The 27,778-nt window shown below is 50.1% G+C and overlaps 2 protein-coding genes across 11 annotated transcripts; both read left to right on the top strand.

Moving 5' to 3' along the window:
* The first annotated feature begins 293 nt into the window (after window positions 1–293).
* On the top strand, window positions 294–6,435 carry RDM1 (RAD52 motif containing 1). The gene is made up of 7 exons (XM_009567288.2): window positions 294–406; window positions 1,579–1,758; window positions 2,144–2,266; window positions 2,744–2,906; window positions 3,456–3,554; window positions 4,496–4,584; window positions 6,166–6,435. The coding sequence occupies exons 1-7, from the start codon at window positions 320–322 to the stop codon at window positions 6,268–6,270; spliced, it is 846 nt and encodes a 281-aa protein (XP_009565583.2). The 5' UTR covers window positions 294–319; the 3' UTR covers window positions 6,271–6,435.
* A 152-nt stretch (window positions 6,436–6,587) lies between these two features.
* LOC128854610 (leucine-rich repeat-containing protein 37A2-like) lies at window positions 6,588–25,245 on the top strand. 10 transcript variants are annotated; one of them, XM_054088656.1, is made up of 13 exons: window positions 6,588–8,569; window positions 9,353–9,424; window positions 13,175–13,246; window positions 13,665–13,745; window positions 15,247–15,318; window positions 16,588–16,662; window positions 17,342–17,460; window positions 19,853–21,255; window positions 21,427–21,522; window positions 22,377–22,441; window positions 23,265–23,325; window positions 23,423–23,577; window positions 24,457–25,245. In XM_054088656.1, the coding sequence occupies exons 4-13, from the start codon at window positions 13,726–13,728 to the stop codon at window positions 24,677–24,679; spliced, it is 2,289 nt and encodes a 762-aa protein (XP_053944631.1). In that variant the 5' UTR covers window positions 6,588–8,569; window positions 9,353–9,424; window positions 13,175–13,246; window positions 13,665–13,725; the 3' UTR covers window positions 24,680–25,245. The 10 variants fall into 10 exon arrangements, with proteins under 10 accessions (XP_053944631.1, XP_053944632.1, XP_053944635.1 ...); XM_054088657.1 differs by having other exon boundaries at window positions 9,353–9,428; XM_054088660.1 differs by lacking the exon at window positions 13,175–13,246.
* Window positions 25,246–27,778: the final 2,533 nt, after the last annotated feature.

Raw genomic sequence — 27,778 nt, 5'->3', positions numbered from 1 at the left:
GGACAGCTCTCCTCTCGCCCTGGAGGCCCCCGGGGCGGCTGAGGGGCCCGGCGATGGGGGGAAGGGGCGGGAGAGGCGGGGCATGGCGGGGAGGGAAGGGGAACGGGAGGGAGGGAAGGGGAACGGGAGGGAGGGACGGGGCATGGCGGGGCGGGAAGGGGAATGGGAGGGAGGGAGGGACGGGGTATGGCGGGGCGGGAAGGGGAATGGGAGGGAGGGAGGGACGGGGTATGGCGGGGCGGGAAGGGGAATGGGAGGGAGGGAGGGACGGGGTATGGCGGGGCGGGAAGGGGAATGGGAGGGAGGGACGGGGCATGGCATGGCTGAGGTGCTGGAGTTCCGGGTGCCCACAGGCAGCGCTCAGACTCTCCTGGTCTGGGGGCTGGAGCCGCAGCCGGCGCTGGAGGTGAGGGGGGGAAGGAGGGGGAAGGGACCCCCAGGGGTGAAGAGAGGGTCGCTGGACCACCCCCACCCCCACCACCCGGGCTGAAGCGATCCCTAGAACCAGGCACCCCAAGGGTTACAGAGGAAGGGGTCCCTGGACAACCCCCTCCCCCAGGGCTGAAGGAGGAGACCCTGGAATCCCCTCCAGGGCTGAAGAGGGGGATCCTTGATCGCCTCCCCCCAGGGCTAAAGAGAGGGACCCGTGATTCCCGTCCCCCCCCAGGCCTATAAAAGGGGTCCCTAGACCCCCTAGCCTGGACTGAAGAAAGGGGACCCTGGAGCTCCCACGAGGCGGAAGAGGGGAACCCTAGATTCCCCCCTGGACTGAAGAAAGGGTCCTGGACGCCCCTGGGGCTGAGGAGCAGGGACCAGGATCCCCCCATCCTTCTTCCCTTTCTGGATCTATGGCCCCAGTTCCCTCATCTGTACTGGTGGTTTCACCTGTGTGCTAACAATATATTGTAAAATCCCTCCCTTTTTTGTTGTTTTCAATCCTTTTTCAGTTTCCTTCTCTCCCCCAGATGTGATGGGTGTTGGGCCATGCCAGGGTGATTCTGCCCCAGTGCCGTGACCGTGCTTTGCACAACAAAGCAAGGAGCACAGGATGGAAGAGAGAATAATCTTGGGCAGCCTGATCCAGTGGCATGTCCCTGCCCATGCAGGGGGGGTGGAACTAGATGATCTTTAAGGTCCCTTCCAACCCTAACTGTTCCATGATTCTATAACCCCGTTAGTCCACCTGCAAAGCACTGTGCTAATGTTTCCCTGCAAGCTCTGGTAAAAAAAGGGCACCCACGAGGAGCTGGGTGGCCGAGCAAGAGTCTTGGATGAGGAGGACTGAGGGGGACAGAAAATCCCATCTGTCTGCTCTTTTCCTGATGCAGAGGCTGGATGATAATGGGGATGAGATGTCAGGATCAGCAGTCCAGCCGGGCTGAGCTTTTTATATGAAGGAATACTCATCTTCAGCCTCGCTGCTTATCCCAAGGCTTCTTGCCATTAAACAGTACTAAAAACTTCCCTGATTTTTTAGATAATTAGGTCTTCTCAGTAGTCCTCTCTCTGTTGCTGTTGCTTAGCCCCGGAACACCTATAGATATTACAAAACCCTTTTTTCCTCTTGTTTTTCCTCAGCATTGCCTGTTTTTAGCATTCTGCAAATTTGGACCACTCTATTCAGTGCGAACACACAGAAATGCTGCCGTGGCAGGGCCTGGCTACTATGCCATCATTAAGTTTTATTCAGCTGGAGATGCTGGCAGAGCCCAGCGTGCATGCAATGGGCAACGGCTGTTTCAGAAATCACCCTTGAAGGTAAGCAGAACAGCCCCAGCTGTGACAGTCGCAGGGCTCAGCAGCAGTAGGACAGAATCATGTGAAATCACACACCAGGGGAGGTTTAGATTGGATATTAGGGAAACTGTTAACTAACTTGTGGCTGGGTGCTGCCACCATGGTGACATCCTCCACCACTGGCACCCAGGTGGCATTTAGGCAGTAAAATGAAAGCATCCCTCCTGTGGAATGATTTTCAGGAGTCATGCCTTGGTAAAAAGAATATTTAACACACCTCAGGAGCACATGTGCGTTCAGGGAATAGGTGTTGCCTTCAGATGGCTCTGCTGGAGCGATCAGTGGTGTGTCTGCAGTGGGAACCTTGCAAGCGAAGCCTGGCTAACCCCACTTCTTTCCTGGACAGGTTTGTGTTTGCACCAAGCAGAAGGGGTTTCAGCAACGAGTCCTTGCTCTCAACAGCAACAAGTGCCAGGAGTTGGCCAACCACTACCTTGGCTTCAATGGCTGGTCCAGTCGCATCATCACAGTAAGAGACAATTTATAATCACCTATCTATCATCTTTCCCTTTATCCTCTTATTAGAGTTGCTGCAATAAGAATTGTCCTCAAATCAGTAAATAATAGACAGCTCCACAAGCTGTGTTTTGGGCCACAAATGGTGTGTTTTGAAAGCCTGGGGAGAGAAGATTGTTATGGGTGAGAGCACTGGCTCCGCTTCTGTTAATAAAAATGGGGACAGCTACAATTAAAGCAGTGCCAGGGCCTGATGTCTTCATGTGCTGCAAGTGACTGAGGTGGCAGAGTCCCAGTGAATGGGGGCTATGAGGTATTTCTAAAATAAGGTTGATCTGGTAAACATCTGTGCTCTGCCTCCACCATGTGCTTGTGCCTTGGAGTCGCATGCTGTGCAGAGAAGGTCTGGTGTGTGCAGGTGTAGGCTGAAGTGTTCATAACATCCCTTTCCTATTTAATCAAGATGAATTATCTTTGCTCTTCCCAACAGCTGCAGGACGTGTCTGGCTTTGATGGTGAGAATGAGGAACTGGGAGAGATGGTACAGAAGCGATCAGTGAAATATCTGTGTGCTGTAGAGGTGACGCTGCCCAACCACGGGGTATGCACCAGGGGAGTTGCCCTTGGTGAGGCAGACCTAGAAAATGGTGAAGGTACGTTTTGGGTGTAGCTAGGAGTCTCAGCAGCTGTCATAGGTGATGATCCATGTTTTGTAGGTCAGATAAAGTATCTGAATGTAGCTGGAGGCAAGGATCTATGCAGAGTCTTGTGAGCTGCTCCGCTATGCAGCAAGGGATCCCGAGCATGCTCTTCCCTCCCTGCTTCACACCAGTATCACTTTGCTTCCCTCTGTTCTCTCCCTCTTGCCTGAAGCGTTATCATTTCCCATCGCAGCCACTGCTGGTGTGAACATGCCATATGATTCTTCTGTGTCTGTGTCACAGTTCAGGTGCCAGCAGTGCTCTGCACTGCCCGCTGCCCCAGGCAGCATTCTGGCACAGGGCTGAGGATCATCTGCTGCTCTGGGTTGGCACACAAAGCCTCTGTGAGGGTGCTGCTGAGCTGCTGGCGACTCCCAAAACATAAGCAGCTTTCTTATCAGATCTGTAAGGCTACTTGGTTTCGTGTCTTAGTTGCAGCTGGTGTGCTTTGCAGGCAGAGTGTCATTGTAATATCAGTGACACATTGCTTGTTGTGTTTAGATCCTCTCGAGCTTGTCACAACCTCAAGAAGAGTTCAGAAACTTGCAGTCGGGAGGGCTTTGTCCAGCGCCTTTCAGAAGATACTCCTCGTAGTCCTAGGTAAGGCCTGTTTTTACATTAAACACTGGGATATTTGAGCTAATGTATTATAATTCCCATGATAACTGAGATGAATTCTTTTTCTCTGAACCTTTCTTGGGAATCATTGAGGCTTTGCAGGTCTCAGGCAAAATTAAAAGTGTGTTGTGGCCTGTAGTGATTTAACAGAGTGGTTCCACCCTGTGGTCTATGTGAGTGAAAGGAAAATGCAACAGGAGGTCAGCTTTTTTTATGATAAATGAGTCACTGAAACTCCAATTCCAAGAGTGAAACTGCTGGCAGGGTGAGCTTTTTAACATTACGCATGCATGCCAAATAGGGATGTGCAGATGTTCTGGCTCCAGGGGGAATATGAGCTGAATCTCAGCACTTTGCACGTTCCTGTCCTGGTTCCAAGTCAGCCAGGTGCCATCAAACCCTGCCCCACTGTTGCGTTCAGCGTTGCTTCTTTAGGGCTACTGTCTCCTTTGAGTTTTTAAACATAAAAGCTGGCTCCGTGCCTATCCAGGAACTGCTAGATCTGCTTTCTCTGCATTCCAGCTCTCTGAGCTTTCGGGTGATGCCTGTTTATGTGATGTCTGAGTACATTAGTCTCTTACGCTTGTCAGGACAGGCCACAATGGGATCAGTCAGTGCCTCTGTCCTCATTTTACAGAGAGGGGCCTTCCCTCTGCCAGATTCCCCCTCTGGATTCTTTAAGGTGTTCTTTCAAAAGGTGGATCTCTGGATCTGTTTTGTAAGAACCATTTGGTTTTCTGCAGAGCAGAGAGGCAAGTAAACCAGAGGAAGAAACAAACTTCTTTGGGCCAACCAGCCACTCACTCTGAAAGCCCTTGTGAAGCAGAATATTCCTGTCTGGAGTTCAGAGTAGGCTTATTTGTCGGTACAGACAGCAGTGCCTAACCGTGCCTCTGGCTGATTATTCTGTGTGCTTTTTCCAGAGAATGGGAAAGTGGCTGTGGAGTACAATTCCACCCAAGAGGAGCCCACAGACTGCTTAACAGAAGAGGAATTGAAGGGGCTTGTTCAGGTAAAACCAGTGGATATTTAGGTTTTGCCCAGGGCCTGCAGGTTACATCTAGGGACAGGAAACAAGCTGTTAACTATTACAGCCTCTGCATCCTCCTTTTATGCAGCAATTAATCTCGACTTAAATCCTATTACATCTTGGAATTGTACAGAATGCTAAGGTTTTAAAATGCATACTTTTGGGGGTATCTTTGTGCAGAAATCATCATAGAATCATAGATTAATAGAATAGTTCAGGTTGGAAGGGATCATCTAGTTGAAACCCCTCCTGCCACGGGCAGGGACACCTCCAACTAGATCAGGCTGCCCAAGGCCCATCCAGCCTGGCCTTGAACACCTCCAGGGATGGGGCAGTCACAACTTCCCTGGGCAACCTGTTCCAGTGCCTCACCACTCTCATTGTGAAGAAATTCCTCCTTATGTCTAGTGTAAATGCATGAGTATTTTAGCACAGAAAAGCGCGCAGTTGGGGTAGAGGACTGCTATGGTGCATATCAACAACTGACACATGACAGCACCCATGGCTGCTCTCCATAGAATTGGGGAGAGTGAAAATCCTGATAAAGTCACAATAAGTTAAATTAAGTGATTTTTTTTCACAAGCTCTTAAATAGATCAACCTCCTCATCTAAAAATGCACTTTATAAATTTATACCTACCCCAAAAGGAATGATTGTTGAAAGCTTTGGTGAAATCCCTGCAGGAAATTGTCGGATCTGTTAAAAATACCCAGGTATGACAGAACTGGAATCATCGTGCTTAGTGAGATGAGTTCTATGTGCCCGCTTTTGCACACAGCACGTCCTGAGCAGTGGATTTCCATCTTACTTAGCTTGAAAACACTGTCGCTTACCAGGGGAGATTGCTGATACGACATTCTTTGCAATCCCCACTCTCACATGATGCATCAGCAGTGTCAAACTTCCTGCAGTTGCATGGAGGAAGTGTCTAAGGAGTGTTGTGACACGTTATTCCATTTGATGACACTGAGTCACCTGTTGTCCACCAGCAGAATGATGTTACTGAAGAGCAGCAGTAGAACAGGAATGTTTTGGTGTGCAGGAAATAACAAATGTCCATCAGATTTTTGTTTTATCAGTTGAGAAGCTGAAATTCCTGCTGGTTTGTTCTCTCTCTGCCTTTTCCTCTGTACAGCCCCTTCTGTTTGACCTCTCTAAAACCCGTAGAGAACAGACCTAACATGCAGTGAGCAGTGAAGTGAAACAGAAAGCATGCTGCTTCTCCAACCTGTTTTATCAGAAGTCATCCCTCTCCTCCCCTCTCACTTCCCTGTGAGGTCTGGAAGAAGTGATTTGGTGCACTCTCTGCAAGGCACCTTCCAGCCTGATAGGAAGAGGGACAGGCAGAAATTTGGAAGGCCTTAGTTGGGAGGACAGCTGCTCTTTGTGGTTCATTGCCTTGTGGTCTCAGTCAGCCTTTCCAAATCAGAAATGTTCCTGAGTTGGTAAATTCCAAGAAGACTCTCTTCTATGTGATAAAAAATACATTGTTTCCAGGTGTAGAGGGATGAAGCTAAAATATGTTGTGTAGAATGAAATTTACTCTTAATTTGTCTTCCCAGGTTAATGAGTTGTCCTTGGAACAGCTTGACTTTGAAGAAGAAGAAGTCTTGTCCGATCTTACTTTTGATGAGGAGCTCCCTAGCCGGGAGATGCCATCTAATTAGTGCTGCGCTCTTTGTTTCCAAAAGTTCTGCAGTGTTTGATTAGGAAGGGCAGCCTGATGCTATGACATGACACGTGCGTCATAGCCAATGTTTTCTCTTTCCCCAAATACGCAACAGTGAAAGAAATGGGCAATAAACTTGGTGTTACTAAAATTAAGCCAAAAATATATGCTGGTTTTGGAGAGGAAGTGTTTTCCTGTCAACTTATCCAGGTCAGCTATATATGGAAGCCAGCTTAGCTGCACTGTTATTATTTAGACAGCATAACAGATGTGCATAGCACTTACAGAAAAAGAAAAGGAGCAAGACCTCCCTGCAAGAGCCTAGCGCACAGGTTCTGCAGGAGAAAGCCAGAGACAGCAGGAGATATGTTGCCAGCAGGAGTAGCTGTGGTACTTAAACACACCTGCACAGGCACAAGAAAAGGGAATTTCTCAAAGAGAAACGTCTCTAATAGAAGTAAGTCTAAGTCTTGTAATAATCATAAAACCATAGAATGGTTTGGTTTTTAACCTTAAAGCCCATCGAGTTCCACCCCCACGCCATGGGCAGGGACACCTCCCACTGGATCCGGTTGCTCCAAGCCCCATCCAACCTGGCCTTGAACCCCTCCAGGGATGGGGCAGCCACCACTGCTCTGGCCAGCCTGGGCCAGGGCCTCCCCACCCACACAGGAAAACATTTCTTCCCAAGATTTCATCTCAATCTCCCCTCTTTCAGCTGAAAACCCTTCCCTCTCATCCTATCTGTGCCCCTCCCCAGCTTTCCTAGAGCCCCTTTCAGTCCTGGAAGCTGCTCTAAGGTCTCCCTGGAGCCTTCTCCAGGCTGAACAATCCAAACTCTGTCAGCCTGTCCTCATACAGGACATGCTTCAGCACTCGGATAATCTCCGTGGCCTCCTCTGGACTCGCTCCAACAGCTGCATGTCCTTCCTGTGCTGAGTACTCCATAATGGTTTGAGCCCCAAGCACAGGTAGTTGGGCCATTGTCACTATGTAAAGCAAAAATTCTTTTTAACAGGTTTTTCATTAAAATAAGTAAAATTTTGTAACTCTGTGATGACTCAACAAGCGATGAAAAGGGGCATCAGGCTCCCCAAACCCTAAGGTTGTGTGGTGGCAGGGGAATGCTTCTTTGATAAAACACGCCTGCTTGGGACTTTTGGCTTCTGTCATTGGAAAAAAGAAGAATATTGAAAAATAGGAGAGCTCAGAGAAGAGCCGCAGGACTGCTTTGAGATCCTCCTAGAAAAGAGAAGAGCACACCTGCTTGATTTAACAGAAAAGAGGGGAAGGGGTGGTTTGATCCAGAAGAGATTTGATACTGAGTGAGCTTCTTAACTGGGAAGGCCAAGGTGAAATGAGGTCCAGTGGCTGGAGGCGGGATTTGGAGAAATCCAAACGGGAAGCAAGAAGCGGTGTTTCACAAGGGGGATACTGAAAGGAGGGAGTGTCCCTCTGTGGTTGAACATCCTCCCATTGGACTCAGCCTGTGGATCCAGCCTGTCCAGATCCCTCTGCAGAGTCTGCTTACTCTTCAAGCAGATTGATACTCCTGCCAGCTTCGTGTCATCCACAAACTTACTGGGGGTTCACTCAATTCCCTCAATCCAGATCATGAATAAAGATGTTGAACAGGACTGGACCCAGCACTGAGCCCTGGGGACACCACTTGTGACCAGCCTCCAACTGGATTTATCTCCATTTGTCACAGCTCTGGGTCATTTTTTGATGGTGGAAAGACCCCAGGCCCACTTGGTGCCCAGCGGGGAGGGGCTGCCAGGGGCTGCAGCATCCAGGGCTGCGTTGCCAGGCGACGCCAGCCAGGCACACTCTGCCATGGCCCCGTCCCAGCCTGGCTGCGCACTGCTGCTGCTGCTGCTGCTGGCAACCCTGCGCCCCGGGCAGCCCAGGGGGCTTTGCCCACACCCCTGCCGCTGCCACCAGCAGCTGCTGGATTGCAGCCATGCTGCCCTGGCCACTGTGGCTCTGGCTGCCCATCACCGGGCACTCTCCATCCTGTGAGTACAGGAGAAGCCTCTACATCTTGCCCTGCTCTGCTTCCTGGTCTCAGTCACCCCTGCTGGGACATCTTGGTGTCAGGGGGCTCATGATTTGCTCCTGGCCATGCTGTTGCCTCACCAGGCCAACTCTGTTTCCGCCTCAGCAGCCAAACTTGCAGGGGAAGAGGTTTCCAAAGGGTGACTGCATCAACTGTTTCCTTGCAGAGATTTCACCAGCAATGCAATTTCTTCTATCAAGAAACAAGTGTGGAGAGAATACCCGTGGGCTGAGTACTTGTGAGTATCCACTAGCATCTTAAATGTGAGGAGTTCAGGTATTTTCATCATAGAATCATCATAGAATCGCTAGGCTGGAAAAGACCTTTGAGATCAAGTCCAACTGGCAGAGGCTGCCCAGGGAGGTGGTTGAACCCTCATCCCTGGAGGTGTTTAGAATATGTGCAGATGAGGTGCTTGGGGACACAAATTAATAGTGGACAGGTACGGTTGGAGCTGATGATCTCAGAGGTCTTTTCCAACCTAATGATTCTCTGATTTTAAGAGCACTGACACAAAGCATTTCCATCTGAATTCAAAGCTAAGCTGCTCAGCAAGGAAGGGGGTGAATCCACAGGGTTCCTGGGAACACAAGGAATTACAGAATCATAGAATGGTTTGGGTTGGAAGGGACTTTAAAACCCACCCAGTCCCACCCACACTGGATCAGGTTACTCCAAGCCCCATCCAACCTGGCCTTGAACCCCTCCAGGGATGGGGCAACCATGGCTTCTCTGGGCAACCTGTGCCAGGGCCTCCCCACCCTCACAGGAAAAAATGAATGCTGAGCTGTGTCCCTTCCATCCTACTGGACCATCCCTCTGACTGCCTAATCAATGATCAGGCTATAGTTCACTTCAGCAGCCCAGGAGCGAGTACCTGCTCCTGCAATGAGTGGTGATGATCCCCTGTAGTGCATTGAAGAGATGTTTTAATAAAGCTACTGCAGGCAATTGTCCCCTTTTCCATTTGCTCCTGGAGAGCACCTGGTATGACAGTAAATGTCCATTTCTCTCATTCCAGAATCCTCCAGGACAACAATCTGCAGGCAGTGAAGAGGCATTCACTGGAGGGTCTGCTCCTGCTGAAGCACCTGTAGGTACCGTCTCCTGTCCACTGTGGTGGGCTTATGCCTCACCTTCCCTTGGGACATGGCTGCTCAACCCACCCCCATGCTGGTGTGCTTTATTCCTCCTCAGTTTCAGGCTATGACCAGAGCAGAGCAGGGTGTCTTGGTGCTGCAATAGTGCCTGGTGGGAGGATTCCATAAGGGCATGCTGCAGCTTTCATTTCCCCAAATCTAACCAAGAAGAGGGAGCTTCTGCCCTTTCCCACAGATATTGGATGACTTGTAATCAAACCCAAGCTAACAGTGACCTCCCCATCCTGGGAGGTTGCCTCTGGCTGTGCTTATCTGAGGACCAACACTTTTGGGGTGAGAACCACCTAGAGCAGGGCAAAACCCATGCATGCTTTGCTTCTGCTAGGGTTCAGGTGGAAAGATCTGCGCTGCAGTGAAGGCAGAGCCTTGCTCTTGCTGATCACTCCTGGGAGAGCCTCAATGGTGGCTGTCCCAGATGGAAAAAGAATCATAAAATCATAGAATTGTTCAGTTGGAAAAGACATTGAGTCCAACCGTACTGGCCAGTACTAAACCATCCCTGAGCACCTCATCTGCCTGTTTCTTAAACACCTCCAGGGATGGGGACTCCAGCAGTTCCCTGGGCAGCCTCTGCCAGGGCCTGAGAACCCTTTCCATGAAGAAATTTTTCCTGATATCTAATCTAAACCTGCCCTGAGGCAACTTGAGGCCATTTCTTCTCATCGCATCATTTGTTGCTTGGGAGAAAAGACCAACATCCCCCTCTCTACAACCTCATTTCAGGCAGCTGTAGAGAGTGATGAGGTCTCCCCTCAACCTCCTCTTCTCCAGGCTAAGCGACGCCAGCTCCCTCAGCTGCTCCTTATAACTGTGTCCTTCAGTCCCTTCCCCAACTCTGTTCCCTTCTCTGGACGCGCTCCAGCCCCTCAATGTCTTCCTTGGTGTGAGGGGCCCAAAACTGGACCCAGGATTCAAGGTGCAGCCTCACCAGCACAGGGGTACAATCACTTCTTTGGTCCTGCTGGCCACGCTGTTTCTGATACAACCCAGATACCACTGGCCTTCTTGGCCACCTGGGCCCCTGCTGCCAGAAGCCTGCACTGTCCCTTCCTCTGCTGGAATCCCTGGGCTTGGGAGGTCTCTGCTTCAGCTTTCAGCTCCAGGCAGGGCAAACCTCAAAGCTAGCAGAGTTTTTTTTCATTAAAAATCAATGAGGTTGCTCAGGGCCGTACCCAGCTAAGACACCATTCTCAGAGGAGAAACAAACGTGCATCTACATGCAAAGAAAGTCACATGTAATTGCAACAAGTGGTCTCTTTCTAACACTCTGTGGAAGGGAGCAGAAGAGCGTTAGGGGTATTTTTGTCCTTGATATTAAGTTCTTCACATATTTTGGGGTTTCCTGCATGGTGCAGGCAAAGGAAGTGTGAAACAAGAACAGCAAAATCTTGCTCTGGTTGCTGTCCTCTGCTTGGTCGCTGTCATGCTCTCTTTTCATATCCTAAAGGCTAAGAAGTAGAAATAAATCCCACCACAGAGGCTCAGAGCTTTGGTGCCCAGAGCCCAGATTACCTGAGCCTCAGAGGAGACATGGGTACCCTTATTTCTCAACACAGACCTCGTGTCAAAGATAAAAACCTTATTGTGTGAAAAAGCTGACAGCAAAGGAAGCCCTGGCTTGGAGTTGGCTAGTGAAGGTCATGTTTTGGGATCCACTTTTCTATTATTACAGGAGCTGAAATGAGGACAGGGAGAGGTATCCCTAAATCCCCTCTGTTGCTCCTATCTCTAGATCATTTAAGTATCTCCATTGCTGCTTTCATTTCTAGTCATTTATTAAATGTGGTCCTTACTTGCTCACATTTTTCCCACAGAAAGGGGGGGTTGTATTTTCTGGTACTTGTGTTGACCTGGAAGGAGCCAAGTCCGGGGTGCTCTTGGCCTTTCTGGAGCTGGTCCTGTGGGGACCTAGGTTCAGGGCTGCATCTCAACCATATCTCAGTGCCGGGGAATGGTGGTAAACAAGGAAGTGCTGGTGCTGGGGTCCACAGCCCACACTAGGTCCCCCTCCTTGGATTGTTTCAGCAGGTATGTCTGCCGTACATCGTAGAAAAGAAGGATCCAGGAACTTAAAAGCAGAAAGGGATGTGGATTGCAGCCTTGATGATTCAGTTTGGGAAGGATCATGGAATGGTTTGGGTTGGAAGGGACCTCAAATCCCATCCAGTTCCACCCCCCTGCCATGGGCAGGGACACCTCCCACAGAATCAGGTTGCTCAAAGCCCCATCCAACCTGGCCTTGAACCGTCCAGCCTGGCCTTGAAACTAGCTTCCAGCCATGCTCCCCTTCCACAAGGCTAGAAACTGAACTCTCCAAAGCACTTCTGAGATTGCCCATACAAAGACCTTCCTCCCACCACCCGAGAGGTCCAGATCCAGGAGGTGAGAGCTGCAGCCTCACCCCAACACTCTCCCTGAACACCCTCTGCGTAGAGAGGCCACTTCCCACAGAAGAAACCTCACGCATTCATCTCTAATTTTAGATGCCTACTAATTGCCTAGGATTAAGCTAATTGTTTGGGCTCTCTTATTTTCCATGGAGAGGAACAGGCACTTCCCATTCACCCAGAGCTCTTGGGAACCTGTCTGAGGAGGGACTGAATCGCTCCCTAGAGATATTCCTGTCTCGCTCTTCGGTGCAGAGCAAGCCCAGGCAGTGAATTCAGGCTGAGACAACGAACCTTTTGATCTCTGAAGCTCACCAGGTGAAACTCGCAGTGGCTGAGTGTCCACATGCATCTCACAGCAGAGCTGGGCAGGAAAGCGAGTTGAAGTTACCCCTTCATTGTACCCTTTCCAGAATTCCATGGTCTTGATTTTATACCTTTAATAGGATGCCTTTAATATAACTCTTTCATGAAAAAGGTATTAAGAGGGACTAAGAGAAAAATAAGACTTTTAGTCACACATGTGGTTACCAAACCATCTATCTGTGAACCTGCAAACAAGAGGTGCTGTTCAGGCTTTTCTGGCTGAGTTCAGCAAACAAAGCTCTAGGGAAGGCAGATTGCATCTCTGGGGCATGTATCACAAAATCATGGAATGGTTTGAGTTGGAAGGGACCTTAAAGCCCATCCAGTTCCATCCCCTGCCGTGTGCTGGGACACCTCCCACTGGATCCAGTTGCTCCAAGCCCCATCCAACCTGGCCTTGAACACCTCCAGGGATGGGGCAGCCACCACTGCTCTGGGCAGCCTGAGCCAGGGCCTCACAACAATAGGTTTTTTTCTTAATATCTCATCTTAATCTCCCCTCTCTCAGCTTAAGACTCCCCACTCATCCTCCCTGATCAAGACACCCTCCCCAGCCTTCCTGCAGCCCCTTTCAGTATGAGGAGGCTGCTCTAAGGTCTCCCCGCAGCCTTCTCTTAGTGTGGTCTATGCAAATGCATCCTCAGCTGCTGAACTGTGCCTGCATAAAGAATCTTTTCCATTATCAAAGAGGAAAATCAAGGTCTAAAATAATTCTGGTGCAATCAGAGCTGAGAAAAAAAAATCACTGAGCTGAAAGCCACCTCCGGTCAGGAGGGTTATCATAGGTCACAAACCACCGCAAGCTCATATCAGATAGAAACACAGCGTGAAATCAGAGCCATGTAAAGTATATGCTGTCAGTGTCAAAGCAAATTAAAATAAACATGACAGTGCAAATGGAATTAACATTTTGTGTTCTAATTTTAACAGGGATTTATCTTACAATAAAATCCTGTTGGTTGAGGAACATGCATTTGAGCCACTTCCTTTTGTGCAGCTTATGTGAGTTTTAAAAGTTTCTTCCTAGTGTATTTACTTGCCTTTATAGCCTTCTTTTTGTGCTGGAAAATGTGCCTGTTATTTTTAGAACAATGACTACATTTCTCCTGCTAAAAGATTGAGCAGGAGAGAGCAATGCGGACGGCTGGGTGACCCACAACAGGATGAGAGATCAGAGCCTGGTTGTCCAAACACAGCCATAACAGAAGCCAAGTCTTGAAGGCTCACTGTATCCTGGACCAGAAATAGATTGCGCACATGTGCACTTCATTTCCTCTCCTCGACAGGTTAAATGAAATGAGAAAGCGGGAGTTTCCTCCCTATTCTAACTTGGATTTGCATTTTTCCTACAAATCAATGCTTCTTCGCTTCCACTTCCTGTAGGACAGACTAAACTCATCTCTGTGATCTTTTTCCCCAGAAATCTTGGAGGAAATCTCATCACGCAGATCCGGAACGGCACTTTTCAGGCATGGCATGGGATGCAGTTTTTGCAGAAGCTGTAAGTGCAACAGAGTCTAAAAGCAGCTCAGAGTGGGTCTCTGCCAGGACAGTGAGGAAGAGCACATTTGTTCTCTGATAGGTACTGAATCCCACTATAGATGTCAGCTAGGATCCACCAAGAACCTGCAGCCTGAAAGCTGCTTTCTCCTAGACCATCTTCTCCATGGCTTCTTTGAACCAGCATCAGGTTCAAACAGCAGCAGTGGGAGCCTGAGGAGATAGATAAGAAACTCTCCAGGCTTGGAGAAGAGCAGCTGGAAAGCTGCCTGGTGAAAAAGGGCGTGAGCGGGCAATGGCCTGGGTGGCCAAGAAAGCCAACAGCATCTTGGCTTGAATCAGCCATGGTGTGGCCAGCAGGAGCAGGGAAAGGATCCTTCCTCTGTACTCAGCATTGGTGAGGTCACACCTCAAATCCTGGGTTCAGTTTTGAGCCCCTCACTCCAAGGAGGACATTGAGGGGGTTGAGCATTTCCAGAGAAGGGAATGGAGTTTGGGGAAGGGTCTGGAGCCCCAGGGTTCTGGGAAGGCTGAGGGACCTGGGGCTGTTTAGACTGGAGAAGAGGAGGCTGAAGGGAGACCTCGTTGCTCACTGCAGCTCCCGGAAAAGAGGCTGGAGCCATGTGGTCTCATCTCCCAGGTAACAAGGGATAGCATGAGAGGAAATGGCCTCAAGTTGCCCCAGGGGAGGCTTCGGGCTTCGAGTGGATATTAGGGAAAATTTCTTTACTGACAGAGTGGTGAATCCCTGGCAGAGAAGGTGTGAGCTGAGAAGGAAAGAAAGTGGTCGTGTGTTTTCCAGAAGAAGCACTTCTGGGCTTTTGCTCTTTTGAGCTGGAGATAATCAGGACCAGATGTATTGTGTGAACCACCCCACCAGCATCTGTTCCTAACTCCAGCCTTCATCCCAGGCCCTTCCTCACGCACATAGCACTGAGCCAAGTATTTATCTTTGGGTTGAAATTTCCTCTGTTTGTTCTCCACTTGAAAGGAAATTCTTTGGGGAGGTTCGAGTAAAAATCACTCAGCCAAATCCACATCTGCCATCCATAAAAAATGAGCTGGATCCTTACCCACCATAAATCTCTTTACCCCACTCAAACAGCCTGGAGAGGGGATATTAGTGTAATTCTATGTCAGATCCAACAGGCACAACTCTCTCTGGGCCTCTCTGCTGTTCTGAGGGTAGAAGTGTGAAGCCTGTCAAAGAGGGAAAACTCGATCACAGAAGTACTTTGCCATGATCTAGTGGAAATTCACTTTGATTTAGCTGTGTTTATACAGTTCAGGAGCCACTGAGGGGGTTTCACTCTGCAGTAAGTGTTTCAACCACCTCCCATTTCTCCAGTGCCTGCTGCACAGGGCCCATTCATCGTGGCTTTCCAGACTCATGGGGCTTTGTATGTACGAGAACATGTGGGCATGCTGTCCCCTTGTCCCCCTGCTCACACAGCTCACATCCTTCCCATCACCTACTCACAACACTGCCTTGTTTTTTTCAGGATCCTGAGTCATAACCCCCTGTCCATTATTGCTGATACATCATTCTATAAGCTGTCTTCAATCAAATATCTGTAAGTATTGACTCATTTTTACCAGATTAATACAAATCTTTGTCACTCTCAAGCGCCCTGTTGTCAGAAAAGCAGAGATCCCAATTAACCCCAGTGAGGCAAAAGCCAAGCCTCTGGTGGGTCCCCAGCTGCAAAGTAACCAAAGAGATGGGTCACAAACTTTAAAGAACTGGAGGCCATATAGGTCTGGGGCCATGGAGTGGCCTGAAGGGTTGGGAATACCTCTAATCTGCTTGAGGTCTGAGCAGGTGGGATCCAGCAGCCCCATGGGGCAATCGTGCCAGCACTCTGGGGCTCCTGCCCACCCTGCATCCCCATCCTGCTATCTTGACACAGCTCCAGGCAGGAGATGTTCCATTTTGATTCACAGGATCCTATAGTTCCTGCTCAAACCTGTGTATCTTCTCAGGGAGGAAGATGTCTGGGCTTTTTGCAGACATCCTTCCTGCTCCCAGCTCTGCTATTTCCCCAGATACTCTTTGCCTTCTGCTCAGCAAATTTTCTCTTTTCACTGTTGTAAATTCTCCTTTTGAGGTCACAGTGGATTTGTCCTCTTGGGCAAGAAGTGTCTCCCTTCAAGGACTGAGCTGCACTCATGGGAGAGCAAGAGGAAGGCTTTGAGCCAGGGAATCCTTTCAGTTTCATACAATCACAGACTGCTTTGAGTTGGAAAGGACCTATCTAGTTCCACCTCCCTGCCATGGGCAGAGACAACTCCCACTGGATCCAGTTGCTCCCAATCCAACCTGGCCTTGAACCCCTCCAGGAATGGGGCAGCCACCATTGCTCTGAGCAACCTGGGCCACCCTCACAGGAAAACATTTCTTCCTAAAATCTCATCTCAATCTCCCCTCTTTCAGCTGAAAACCATTCCCCTCATCCTATCCCTGCCCTCCCTGATCAAGAGCCCCTCCCCAGCTTTCCTGGAGCCCCTTTCAGTACTGCTTTAAGTTCTCCCTGAAGACTTCTCTTCTCCAGGCTGAGCAACCTGAACTCCTCTCAGCCTGTCCTTGTACAGGAGGTGCTCCAGCCCTCAGATCATCTCTATGGCCCTCCACAAGATCTGCAGGATCCTCTCCTGCTTCAGACCCCATGGTCAGAAAATCAAAGCAGAAAGATGACAAGGGGTTGAATCAATTCTGTTTGATTAGGCGTTAAGTGGATCCCTCTGTGAACACCACCACCATCATCAGGGACCTGGGCTTGTTCTCGGAGCGGAGTTCTCATAACGCTGTCTGAAAGTTTAATGTGGTTTTCAAATCCTTTCAGAGACCTGGGTGCAACACAAGTGACTCAACAGACATTGCTCATGCTCCTACAGACAACAGTCAGCTTGAAAACACTGTGAGTACATGGGGGCTGGGTCCCAGCCACCAGCACATCATAATTGCTGAAACAAGGGGTCTGCTTGGGAAACAAATCCACCTGTCACTAAATCAGAATAACCCCAGGAAGCTTAAGGATTGCTATTTGCTTCTGAGACCCCCAACTCACCTGCTAAGAAACAGAATTTCACCTTTTGGATCACATGTTCCAGGTTTTTCAAAGGTGAAATCAAGGTGCGGTGCATTTCTGTTTCAAATTGTATTTTGGGACCAGTTCCATTTTCAAAGGTCAAATCAACATTTTGATGCCAATGGAGAATCCCATCTTCTGCTCAAAACCTCTCATAGAAATTAGAATCATAGAATCACAGAATGGTTTGTGTTGGAGGGGACCTTTAAAGTCCATCCTGTCCAACCCCTGGGTCATTTTCAACTCCATCGGGTTGCTCAGAGCCCCATTCAACCTGACCTTGAATGGTTCCAGGGATGGGGCATCCATGACTTCTCTGGACAGGAGAACATGTTATTATATTAAAAGAACATATTTGTCCATCAGGACTGAGGGTGAGGGGAAGTTTTCCAGAGCTATAGAAGAAACTGAGGCAAAACCATGATGTGTTATGTGCATGATAGCCAAGTTGGACTCAGAAACATAGATTTAGATGCTGAGTTTTTCTCCAGTAACCTCTTATCTTTAGTGAGCTGCCCAGTGATACGGCTTGCTGCCTCTGCCAGGAGGAATGCACCACTGAAACCCCATGCAGGACCATCGAGTTCCACTGCAAGAACCTGTGCACCGCCAGTGCTCCCCAGTGCGGTAGGCTTCCCCGCGATGTCAACGTACATGTCAAACCTGCCCGGTTTCCTCTAGCTTTAGGAGATGCTGTAGCATAGCCCCATTTTGTGTGGGTTCCCAGACAGTGTCAGCCACCTTGATAGCATCAGCCCATCCTTGGGTTTCCTGGCCGTTCCTAGACACTAAATCTGGGCAGACTCTAGAGGAGCTTCATCCCCGTGAGGGCTTTAAATCAGCCCAAAGACCACTGCAGGCAGCTCAGGTGGGACCTGGGCCTCAAACTGTGCTCATTGAGCCACAGGCACAAAAAGTTCCCCGTTAAGCACATGACTTGGGAAAAACAAGGGTTGAAATGTCACCAGTGATTACGCCTATCTTCTGTGTCAAATACTATCTTGAGAAGAAATAGCTCGTTGGGTTGAACAAACACATGCGCTTCCAATCAACACAGTGCATCCAGCCAAGGAAATCATGCATGCCCAGTAGTGTTCCCAAGTGCTGGAAGGTATCGTCTGCTCATAAGCCCCCAGATTTCCCCTGACAGCCTCCTGAGCCATTCCACTGCCACCATACTTTGGCTCAGCAGTGAGAGGGGTCCAGCACAGGCATGGCCAAAGGTTCCAGCAGTGTTTGCATTGCTCTGGCAAGGTGGCACATGCTGAGCTACACCTCAAACCTGCCACCCACACTGGAAACTCCAGGAGCTGTCACCAAAAATGGAGGCATCCATGCAGGCTCTGCAGAAACCTCCTGTAACGCAATGTGTTGGAGGGGGTTTGGGACATGCAGGCTCCAAAACTGCCTGGATGACCTCAGAAAATTGCCTGGTCTCTCTGCCACCTCACTCTCCACATATAGCAGAGAGGACAGTAACCTCAGTCTCTTTCACAGAACATCAGGTGGACGCCAAGTGTAGTTATTCTTTTGTTAGCCTTGCAGTGTGAGCAATGAGCTGTCCTGCTCAATCTTTGCACAGGGTAAACATCATCCTACTCAAAGCAGAGATGAGCTCGACTTCTGCAAATAGATACAGTAAGGTTTCCAAGGTCCTCAAGTAACTCATTTTCAAATTGGATGTGGACAAATGAGCCTAATCCTGTCACAAGCCTAAGGAAGACAGGCTGCTAAGCCATTTAGGGCTAGAGACTCAAAGGTCTTTGTGTATCCAATTTCCTATCGTTTTAACAGGGGAAAAAAAGGCCTAAATACTTTTGTAATCTGTAAATACTCTTGACTGTGCCACCCTGCCTCTGGCATGAAGCTATCTGCAAAGCAGAATAAGATAAGGTTGTGTTTGCAGCCTTAGTGTAGGACTCCTGAAGACTTATCTGAGCTCTACAGACTCAGCACATGCCCTTTGCATGCCAGGCCAGGAGCTCTCCTGGGCTGTTGGTGTCCCAGATCCCCACATCTTCCACTTCTTCCAAGCCTGGGCGATGGGAGCTACATCCACCAGCAGAGAATCATAGAATGGTTTGGGTTAGAAGGGACCTTAAAGATCATCTAATTCCAACTCCCCTGCCATGGGCAGGGACATCCCACTGGATCAGGCTGCCCAAGGCCCATCCAACCTGGCCTTGAACACCTCCAGGGAAGGGGCAGCCACAGCTTCCCTGGGCAACCTGGGCCAGTGTGTCACCACTCATGGCGAAGAAATTCCTCCTTATGTCTAGCCTCAATCTGCCCCTCTCCAATTCAAAGCCGTTGCTGCTCGTCCTGTCACTCCAAGCCTTTGCAAACAGCTTTTCTGAAGCTTTTCTTCAGGTACCAGAAGGTTGCTCTAAGGTCTCCTTGGAGCCTTCTCTTCTCCAGGCTGAACGACCCCAACTCTCTCAGCCTGTCCTCGTATGGGAGGTGCTCCAGCCCTCTGATCATCCTTGTAGCCTCCTCTGGACCTTTTCCGACAGCTCCATTCCCTTCTTATGTTAAGGATTCCAAAACTGGACACAGGACTCCAGATGAGGTCTCACAAGAGAGAAGAGAGTGGCAGAATCACCTCCCTCACCCTCCTGGCCACGCTTCTTTTGATGCAGCCATCAAGATATTCTACATTCCAGTCTCACTGTGCATTTAAAAGCCTTATGGTGATTTTTGCAACTCAACACTGGCTTCATATTGAGCCGGGAGGATTCTCCAACAGCATACCCGTTCCCCAGGATGTTTCCCACTGATCCAAACAGAGCCCCAGGAGACACCAGAACAGAAACTTCTGTCTGTTCTGCCCCAATGAGATAATCTGATTGATTTAACAAGACTTTCCCCATCTGTAGCACATCCACCATTCAGTGGATTTGCACACTCCCTTGTCTTGAAGACGAGCACCTGGTGCTCGGGGTAAACCTTTGACATCGTATTTTGGCAGAAAGCCTCTCATGATGCTGAGTCCCTAATCTGCTTTCTTGGTGTTTTACAGCCTGCACAGATCCGCTGGCAGAGACACGAGGAGAAGTAATGGAAGTGGTACGGTCCAGAGAACTGAACGCCAGAATGGTGGTGAACCTCAAACCCCAGGAGCCTTCACTTGGAGACCATGAAACCGTAACACTTGTGATTGCCCTGAGCCTGACCAATAGTGATCTCAGTAATCCAAATGATCCTGTTTCCAGAACACATTCCTATTCCCCTCAGCACCTCTCTAGGCAGGAAGGCAAAACCAGCAAGAAGCTGATGCTGATGCTGCACAGCATCCAGCACATGAGCTGGACCAGTGAAAGTGAGATAAGAAAACTCTATTTTCTAGCAAAGGCGCTAGCAGACGAGCTCAAGAAGAAGCTGTGCAAGGCTAAAAGCGTCGTGACTGTGAAAAACACCACATCACCGCTGCCAACACCTCTCACACAGAGGCACAAGGTGCATGAGATCCCAGCGGTGCAGGGAGAGACAAGCCAGGGCTGGGTGCAGAAGCCAGGTTTGAACCAGGCAGCGTCAAACCTCCAGGCAGCAGTGGGCAGGTCAAACCCCACTGACAATGTCTTCATCTTCAGCCATCGCAAGATATCCACATCTCCTTCAAAACACTCCCTTTTGCACTCCCCAGCAGAGGCCCCTCATTTTAAGATTCAAAGTTACTCTGATGCTGTGGAACAGCGGAAGAAAACTTATGGACTGGAGGGTGTGGAGGATGTAGGAGTAGAGGGAGCACCATCTCCGAGGCAGGACCATGTCTGGACTCACAGAAAGCCCAAGCAGGGTGATAGCCCCCATCTGAGTAAAAGTTATCAGCTCTTCCACAAGATGCTTGGCAATGGGAATCCAGAGGAAAAGCCCACACCAACACAAAGTAAAGCAGAGCAGAGGCTAAACAAAAAATGGCGTTTTATCTTTAACCTGTTGGTTAACAACATCCCCTCTGCAGTAAGCAGCACACTAGAGGACACGGCTGGAGATGAGGACTCCTCTCTAGGTGGGCATTTACCAGTGGTTCCTCGAACATCAGAAACACACTGGAAGCAACAAGAGGAAGGATCCAGTTTCCTCAATAAACCAGGGAGCTCCAGCAGCCCAGACAACACGCTGGTTCAAGAAGACCTCTTTGAAACCAAGGCAAATCGTCAGCTGTACTTGCTCGTCCCAGACAAAGCCCTGCGGACATTCATCGCCCACGTGGTGCAAGTCCTGATACTGGACTGCAGACTGCCTGAGCTCTGGCCAGCCTGCACAAAGCTGGTCTCGAAGACAGGGCTGCTCATAAAGCTGCTCGGCAAGAGGCAAAAGGACCAGGGAGTCTCTGCTCTAGTGGACCAGTGTCTCCTGGAAGGGAATGTTCCCAATGGCATGGCCCAGGCCAGGGAGGAAGGCAGGAAACATAGAGAAAAGGTAGGAGAATCATGGAATCATAGAATGGTTTGGGTTGAAAAGGACCTTAAAGATTATCCAGTTCCAACCCTCAGATTAGAGATGCTGGTCATTACTGGATGTATCCTTCTGAACAAGGAATGGAAGGAGCAACCTTCTGTTCCCTCCTGATTTACTCTCTTTTTCTCCCAGTGGAAACTAGAGTGCATCTCCGGTGACAGGCTACTGCTAGTGATATTCATCTCTGTCATCATCACAATTAATTTCGTGGCCATTTGTCTCCTCAAGGTAAGCCAATAACCCCTTTGACAGACAGCTGCCAGTCAAGCCTTGTAGCTGGAGTGCAGCAGGGCAGAGCAATGCCTCCCCGCACAGTTTATGAGCTCTGAAGTGCTGCTGTGAATGTCCATGGGTAGCACAGGAGATGTTTTCCAACCTTGGACCTTGTCACAGCCTCCATACAGCTCAGCAAGGGTTCAAGCCTGCTGGTGTGGGCACATCTCTCACGACCTGTCCACAGCTCTGCTTTCAGCTTCCCTCACAGCTTTCTCAAGTGGGGCTGTGGCTCCCTCTCATCCCAGCCTCTCTGAGTTTCATCCTGCAATCCCTGGCCCTGTAGAGTCACCTCCCAGGTTCTTCTCCTGACCTTCTGCCACTTTCCTGCCTAAACCAACTACTTCTAGCCATGAAGCAATTCCCTTGTTCCCTTCCCCCTTGCCAAAATCAAGTCTCTGTGCAAGGTGCCATGGCTCCACGTGGGTCAGGGCAGAGATAGGCAGGGGAGAGGACCCAGCCTGCCCACCAAGTTTCAGACTCCCTTTGGGGCCCGTCTCCTTGGAAAGGGTTTATTTCTTTCAAAGTCTCTCAACATGTTCCAAACCAGGGTTAAACAGGAGGGAAGTACCCTGTGCAGATAAGAAAGGCAGACATAAACAGCACTGAGATTAAGAGAGCTCTGGGAGTTCAGGTCATTCCGGAGGCAAGGAAAACGGGGAGTTTGGAATCTTTTTAAAAACATCACTGCTGGCACAGGTTTGCACCTGTATAGAACAGGCTGGGCTGTAGGGAGAACCTATTGGCCTCTCTTGCTTTGCAGAGTATGACAAGACAATCCTGTTATGAGTCTCCCTTTCCTTCCCCAGGTTTGCTGCAAAAAAACTGCAGCCAATTCCCAACCCCGAAGCTCCAGAAAATCCCACCGGAGATGGTAATTACTCCCTGCACCATGCCACTGCTGTGCCACAAGCAGTCTGAACAGCACCAAATCCCCGAGCCGCCCGGCCACGCGGCTGCTGGAGCCCTCCCTGGCCAAGCCACCCTGCTTAGGGACTGGGAACCATTCTGGGGAAAGGATGCACCGAAGCCTTTTTCCTTGCCTTTATTCTGCTAAATGATGAATGAAAGCTCAACCTGGCATTGTGTGCTTGCAGCACAAAAGGCAGCCACATCCTGGGCTGCATCCAAAGTGGAGAAACCAGTGAGGGAGGGGAGAAACCAGTGAGGGAGGGGATTCTTCTTCTCTACTCCACTCTGGTGAGACCTCACCTGGAGTCCTGCATTCAGTTCTGGAGTCCTCAGCAGATGAAGGACATGCAGCTGCTGCAGCAAGTCCAGAGGAGGCCACAGAGATGATCTGAGGGCTGGACCACCTCTGCTATGAGGACAGGCTGAGAGAGCTGGGGTTGTTCAGCCTGGAGAAGAGAAGGCTCCAGGGAGACCTTAGAGCAGCTTCCAGTACTGAAAGGGGATCCAAGAAAGCTGGGAGGGGCTTTTAATCAGGGAGTGTGAGAATAGGATGAGGGGAAGGGTTTTCAGCTGGAAGATGGGAGATTGAGAGGATATCTTAGGAAGAAATGTTTTTCTGTGTTTCCCTTTCCAGCCCAAACCATTCCATGATTCTAAATCCAGATGTTTTGCAGTGCTGTCAATGCCACTTGCCTCAGTCCCACAGCAGTGGCAGGAGGCAGGCAGCCTCCCTCCCATCACCACCTCCCTCCACTTTTTATCATTCTTTTCTCTTTCTTTTCCAGCTTCTTTCAAAATCTCCTGCCCCAGGGATGGTGCAAGGACAAGATCAACATTAGAGAGCAGGTAAGGGCAGGGAGCACCTGCCAGGTCTACTCTCTGTCTCCAAACCTCATTGCCAGTTCTTCCTCTCCTAGTCCTTCACTTCTCTGGTACCTTCCAGGGCTGTGACCTCTCAGATGTGAGCAACCCCAAACCGCATTGGCTTAGAGACCTCTATCAACCCCTTGACTCCCAGCATACAAAATGCGTAGCAGAGCTGTACGATGAGGAGACCTCGGAGGAGGAGGTGGAGATTTTCAACAAGTTCAACCTAATGTAAGTGGGATGGTGATGCGTGCACTTGTTTTTCCACTCTTAGAATCATAGAATCATGAAGTGATTTGGGTTGGAAGGGACCTCAAAGCCCATCCAGTTCCCCTGCATCTTATCACTGCACTTCCTGATCAAGAGCCCCTCCCCAGCTTCCCTGGAGCCCTTTTCCATACTGGAAGCTGCTCTAAGGTCTCCTCGGAGCCTTCTCTTCTGTTGGCTGAACAACCCCAACTCTCTTAGCCTGTCCTTGTATGGGAGGTGCTCCAGCCCTGGGATCATTTTTTAGGCCTTCTCTGGACCCATTCCAACAGTCCCATCTCCTTCTTATGTTGGGGATTCCAGAATTGGACACAGGACCGCAGGTGGAGCCTCATGAGAGAGGAGCAGGGGGGCAGAATCCCCTCCCTCGGCCTGCTGTCCATGCTGCTTTGGATGCAGCCCAGGACACGCTTGGCTTCCGCGCTGCGAGCGCACATTGCCGGCTCCTGTTGAGCTTCTCATCCCCAGCACCCCAAGTCCTTGTCTCAGTCACATCATCCCCCATCCTCTTGATAAGGATGTCAGTGAGTACTGTCAAGGTTGTTATTTCATACAATCATAGAATCCCATCATAGACCTTGGAGATCACCAAGTCCAACCATACCTGTCCACTACTAAATCATATCCCTAAGCATCTCATCGACCCGTCTTATAAACACCTCCAGGGATGAGGACTCAACCACCTACCTGGGCAGCCTCTGCCAGCACTGAGAACCCTTTCAGTGAAGAAGTTTTGCCTGATGTCCAATATGAACCTGCCCTGGTGCAACTTGAGGCCATTCCCTCTCATCCTATGGCCTTGGATGCTCTTTCCTCATTGTTATTTCCTTGCTGTTATTCCAGCTGGATGCCCACAGCGCTCCAGGAAAGCTGCAATCAGTGGAAAATCCAGCTACCAAGAGACCAGATGACTCTGCCTTGTTGCTCTGAAGCACCCCAAGAGATGGAGCTTTGGTCCCGCTGCCTGGAGAGTGATGCGATGGGAGACCATGTGCTCAGGATACCCCAAAGCTCATCCCAGTGGGATGGGAACAGGAGGGCTACGAGGGATGGGGAGCTCTTGTAGGGCTCTGGGAGCAGCAGTGGGTGCCGAGTGCTACAGCCATGCAGCCTCCATCCATGTGTGGGTGCACTGTTACCAGGAGGGGACATCCCCATGCCCCGAAAAAGGAACTGGAAGCAGCTCTTTCCTGCAGGAAGGGAGCGAGAGGCTGACAACAGTGCCCTTTGCGCCCCATGGTTGGATAAAGATGTTGTGTTTGTGTAACAGCAGCAAAGTTCTTCCAAAATTAGTTTTAAAATAGGCAGGGGTTTCATTCAGCGCAGCCTGCAAGCATGCACATGTGTGCCCAGGCCTGTGCACACACGCAAACATGCACGTAGCTGCAACAGGAGGGTCACGAATGGATGGTGGGGAGGAGGCTCTGCTGGAGGGGCGAGCATCGACCCCTGCACCCGTGGCTGTGAGGGCATGTGCCTGTACATGTGTGTGCATGCATGTGAGTACATTTGTGTAGGGTAAGCCTGCCTACATGTCTGTCTGCGTCCGCCCCATACGTGTGCATACATGCACCGGAGTGTGTGCATCTGTGCATGGGTGCCTGCCGTGTGTGTGCTTGTATGCCTGTTTGTGGGTGTGCATGTGTGTACATGTGTGTGAGCATGTGTGTATGTGTGTGTGCAGAGGTGTGTGTGCATGTCCATGACTGTGTGTATGTCACAGCCGACTGACCATGAGCCAGCAGTGGCCCAGGTGGCCAAGAAGGCCAATGGCATCTTGGCTTGGATCAGAAACAGTGTGACCAGCAGGTCCAGGGGGGTTATTCTCCCTCTGTACTTGGCACTGGTGAGACCGTACCTTGAATATTGTGTTCAGTTCTGAGCCCCTCACCACAAGAAGGATGTTGAGGCTCTGGAGCGTGTCCAGAGAAGAGCAACGAAGCTGGAGAAGAAGTCTTACGAGGAGCTGCTGAGAGAGCTGGGGTTGTTTAGTCTGGAGAAGAGGAGGCTGAGGGGAGACCTTATTACTCTCTACAACTGCCTGAAAGGAGGTTGTGGAGAGGAGGGAGCTGGGATCTTCTCCCAAGTGACAGGGGACAGGACAAGGGGGAATAGCCTGAAGCTCCACCAGGAGAGGTTCAGGCTGGATATCAGAAAAAAAATTTTCACGGAAGGAGTCATCAGGCACTGGAACAGCTGCCCAGCGAGGGGGTCGAGTCACCTTCCCTGGAGGTGTTTAAGGAACGGGTTGATGAAGTGCTTGGGGACATGGTTTAAGGGAGTGTTAGGAATGGTTGGACTCGATGATCCAGTGGGTCCTTTCCAACCTGGTGATTCTATGATTCTATGTGTGCATGTGTATGTGAATGTATGTGAGCATGTATGTGCATCAGTGTATGTGTGCCTGTGTGCATCTGTGCATGTGTGTGTACGTATGTGTGAGTTTATGTGTGCATGGGTGTGCACGTGTATGTGTGTGTGTGTGCGCACGTCTGCATGTGCATATGCATCTGTACACATTTCATAGAATCATAGAATCGCCAGGTTGGAAAAGACCTCCTAGATCATTGAGTCCAACCATTCCTGTCTGCTACTAAACCATGGCCCTTAGCACCTTGTCTACCTGTCTTTTAAATACCTCCAGGGATGGTGACTCCAGCCCCTCTCTGGGCAGCCTCTGCCAGTGCCCAATGATCCTTTCTGTGAAAATTTTTTTCCTGATATCCAGTCTGACCCTCCCCTGACGGAGCTTGAGGCCATTCCCTCTTGTCCTGTCCCCTGTCACTTGGGAGAAGATCCCAGCTCCCTCCTCTCCACAACCTCCTTTCAGGCAGTTGTAGAGAGCAATAAGGTCTCCCCTCAGCCTCCTCTTCTCCAGGCTAAACAACTCCAGGTCTCTCAGCTGCTCCTCGTAAGACTTGTTCTCCAGCCTCCTCACCAGCTTCGTTCTCTTCTCTGGACACACTCCAGAGCCTCAACATCCTTCTTGTGGTGAGGGGCCCAGAACTGAACACAGGATTCGAGGTTTGGTCTCCCCAGGGCCGAGTCCAGGGGAAGAATCCCCTCCCTGGCCCTGCTGGCCACACCGTTTCTGATACAAGCCAAGATGCCATTGGCCTTCTTGGCCACCTGAGCCACTGCTGGCTCCTGGTCAGTCGATCAACACCCCCAGGCCCTTCTCTTCCATGCAGCTCTCCAGCCACTCTTCCCCCTGGTCTGTAGTTGTACAGGGTTGTTGTGCCCCAAGTGCAGGACCCGGTGTTTGGCCTTGTTAAACCTCCTGCCATTGGTCTCAGCCCAGCGGTCCAGCCTGTTCGGATCCCTTTGGAGCCTCCCTACCCTCCAGCAGATCCACACGTCGTCCCAGCTTAGTGTCGTCTGCAAACTTGCTGAGGATGCACTCAATGCCTTCATCCGGGTCATTGATAAAGACACTGAACAGAGCTGGACCCAGTACTGAGCCCTGGGGGCACCACTTCTGACCGGCCTCCAGCTGGAGTTAACTCCATTTACTCTTTGGGCCCGGCCATCCAATCAGTTTTCCACCCAGGAGAGTGTGCGTCTGTCCAGGCCAGAGGCTGACAGTTTCCTAAGCAGAACACTGTGAGAAACTGTGTCAAAGGCTTGTGCATGTTTGCACGTGTGTAAATGTGTCTGCGTGTGTATGGCTGTGTGTGCATGTATGTGAACATGTGTGCATATCTATGCATGCACGTGTGCGTGTGCAGGGGTGTTCGTGTGTGCCCGTGACACACGGAAACACACTTCACAGCTCAGGGGAAATATAAAGCAGGTGTGTTTATTGCCAGCTGGGGTGCAAGGGGGATTTCTCCTAGCTTGCACACTGAGAAACAAGAATCACCTATTTATTGCACTAAAGGATATTCATTAAACTCCCTGGAACAGGTGTGTCTATTATAATCATTCCCCAGAATATATTTGCATAGGTTCCCTCTGGTGCATGCACTCTGCCCTGTCTTGGGCAGGGGCGTCTGGAGGAAGGCTCACAGTCTTCTTCACGGTGAACTTCTCAACTCTCCTTCCTGCACGTGCTTAGACAGCTTGGGCACCTCTTCAAGGTTACATCTGGTCCTGGCTGGTTCTTCTTCCTCTTATCGTGGCCTTAACAAGTTCTTCTTTCTCTTATCATTTAACCAGTCCTTAT

Source organism: Cuculus canorus, chromosome 25 (assembly GCF_017976375.1).
Source record: "Cuculus canorus isolate bCucCan1 chromosome 25, bCucCan1.pri, whole genome shotgun sequence".
In the NCBI taxonomy this organism is placed as follows: domain Eukaryota; kingdom Metazoa; phylum Chordata; class Aves; order Cuculiformes; family Cuculidae; genus Cuculus; species Cuculus canorus.
This window is presented reverse-complemented; position numbering and strand designations above follow the sequence as displayed.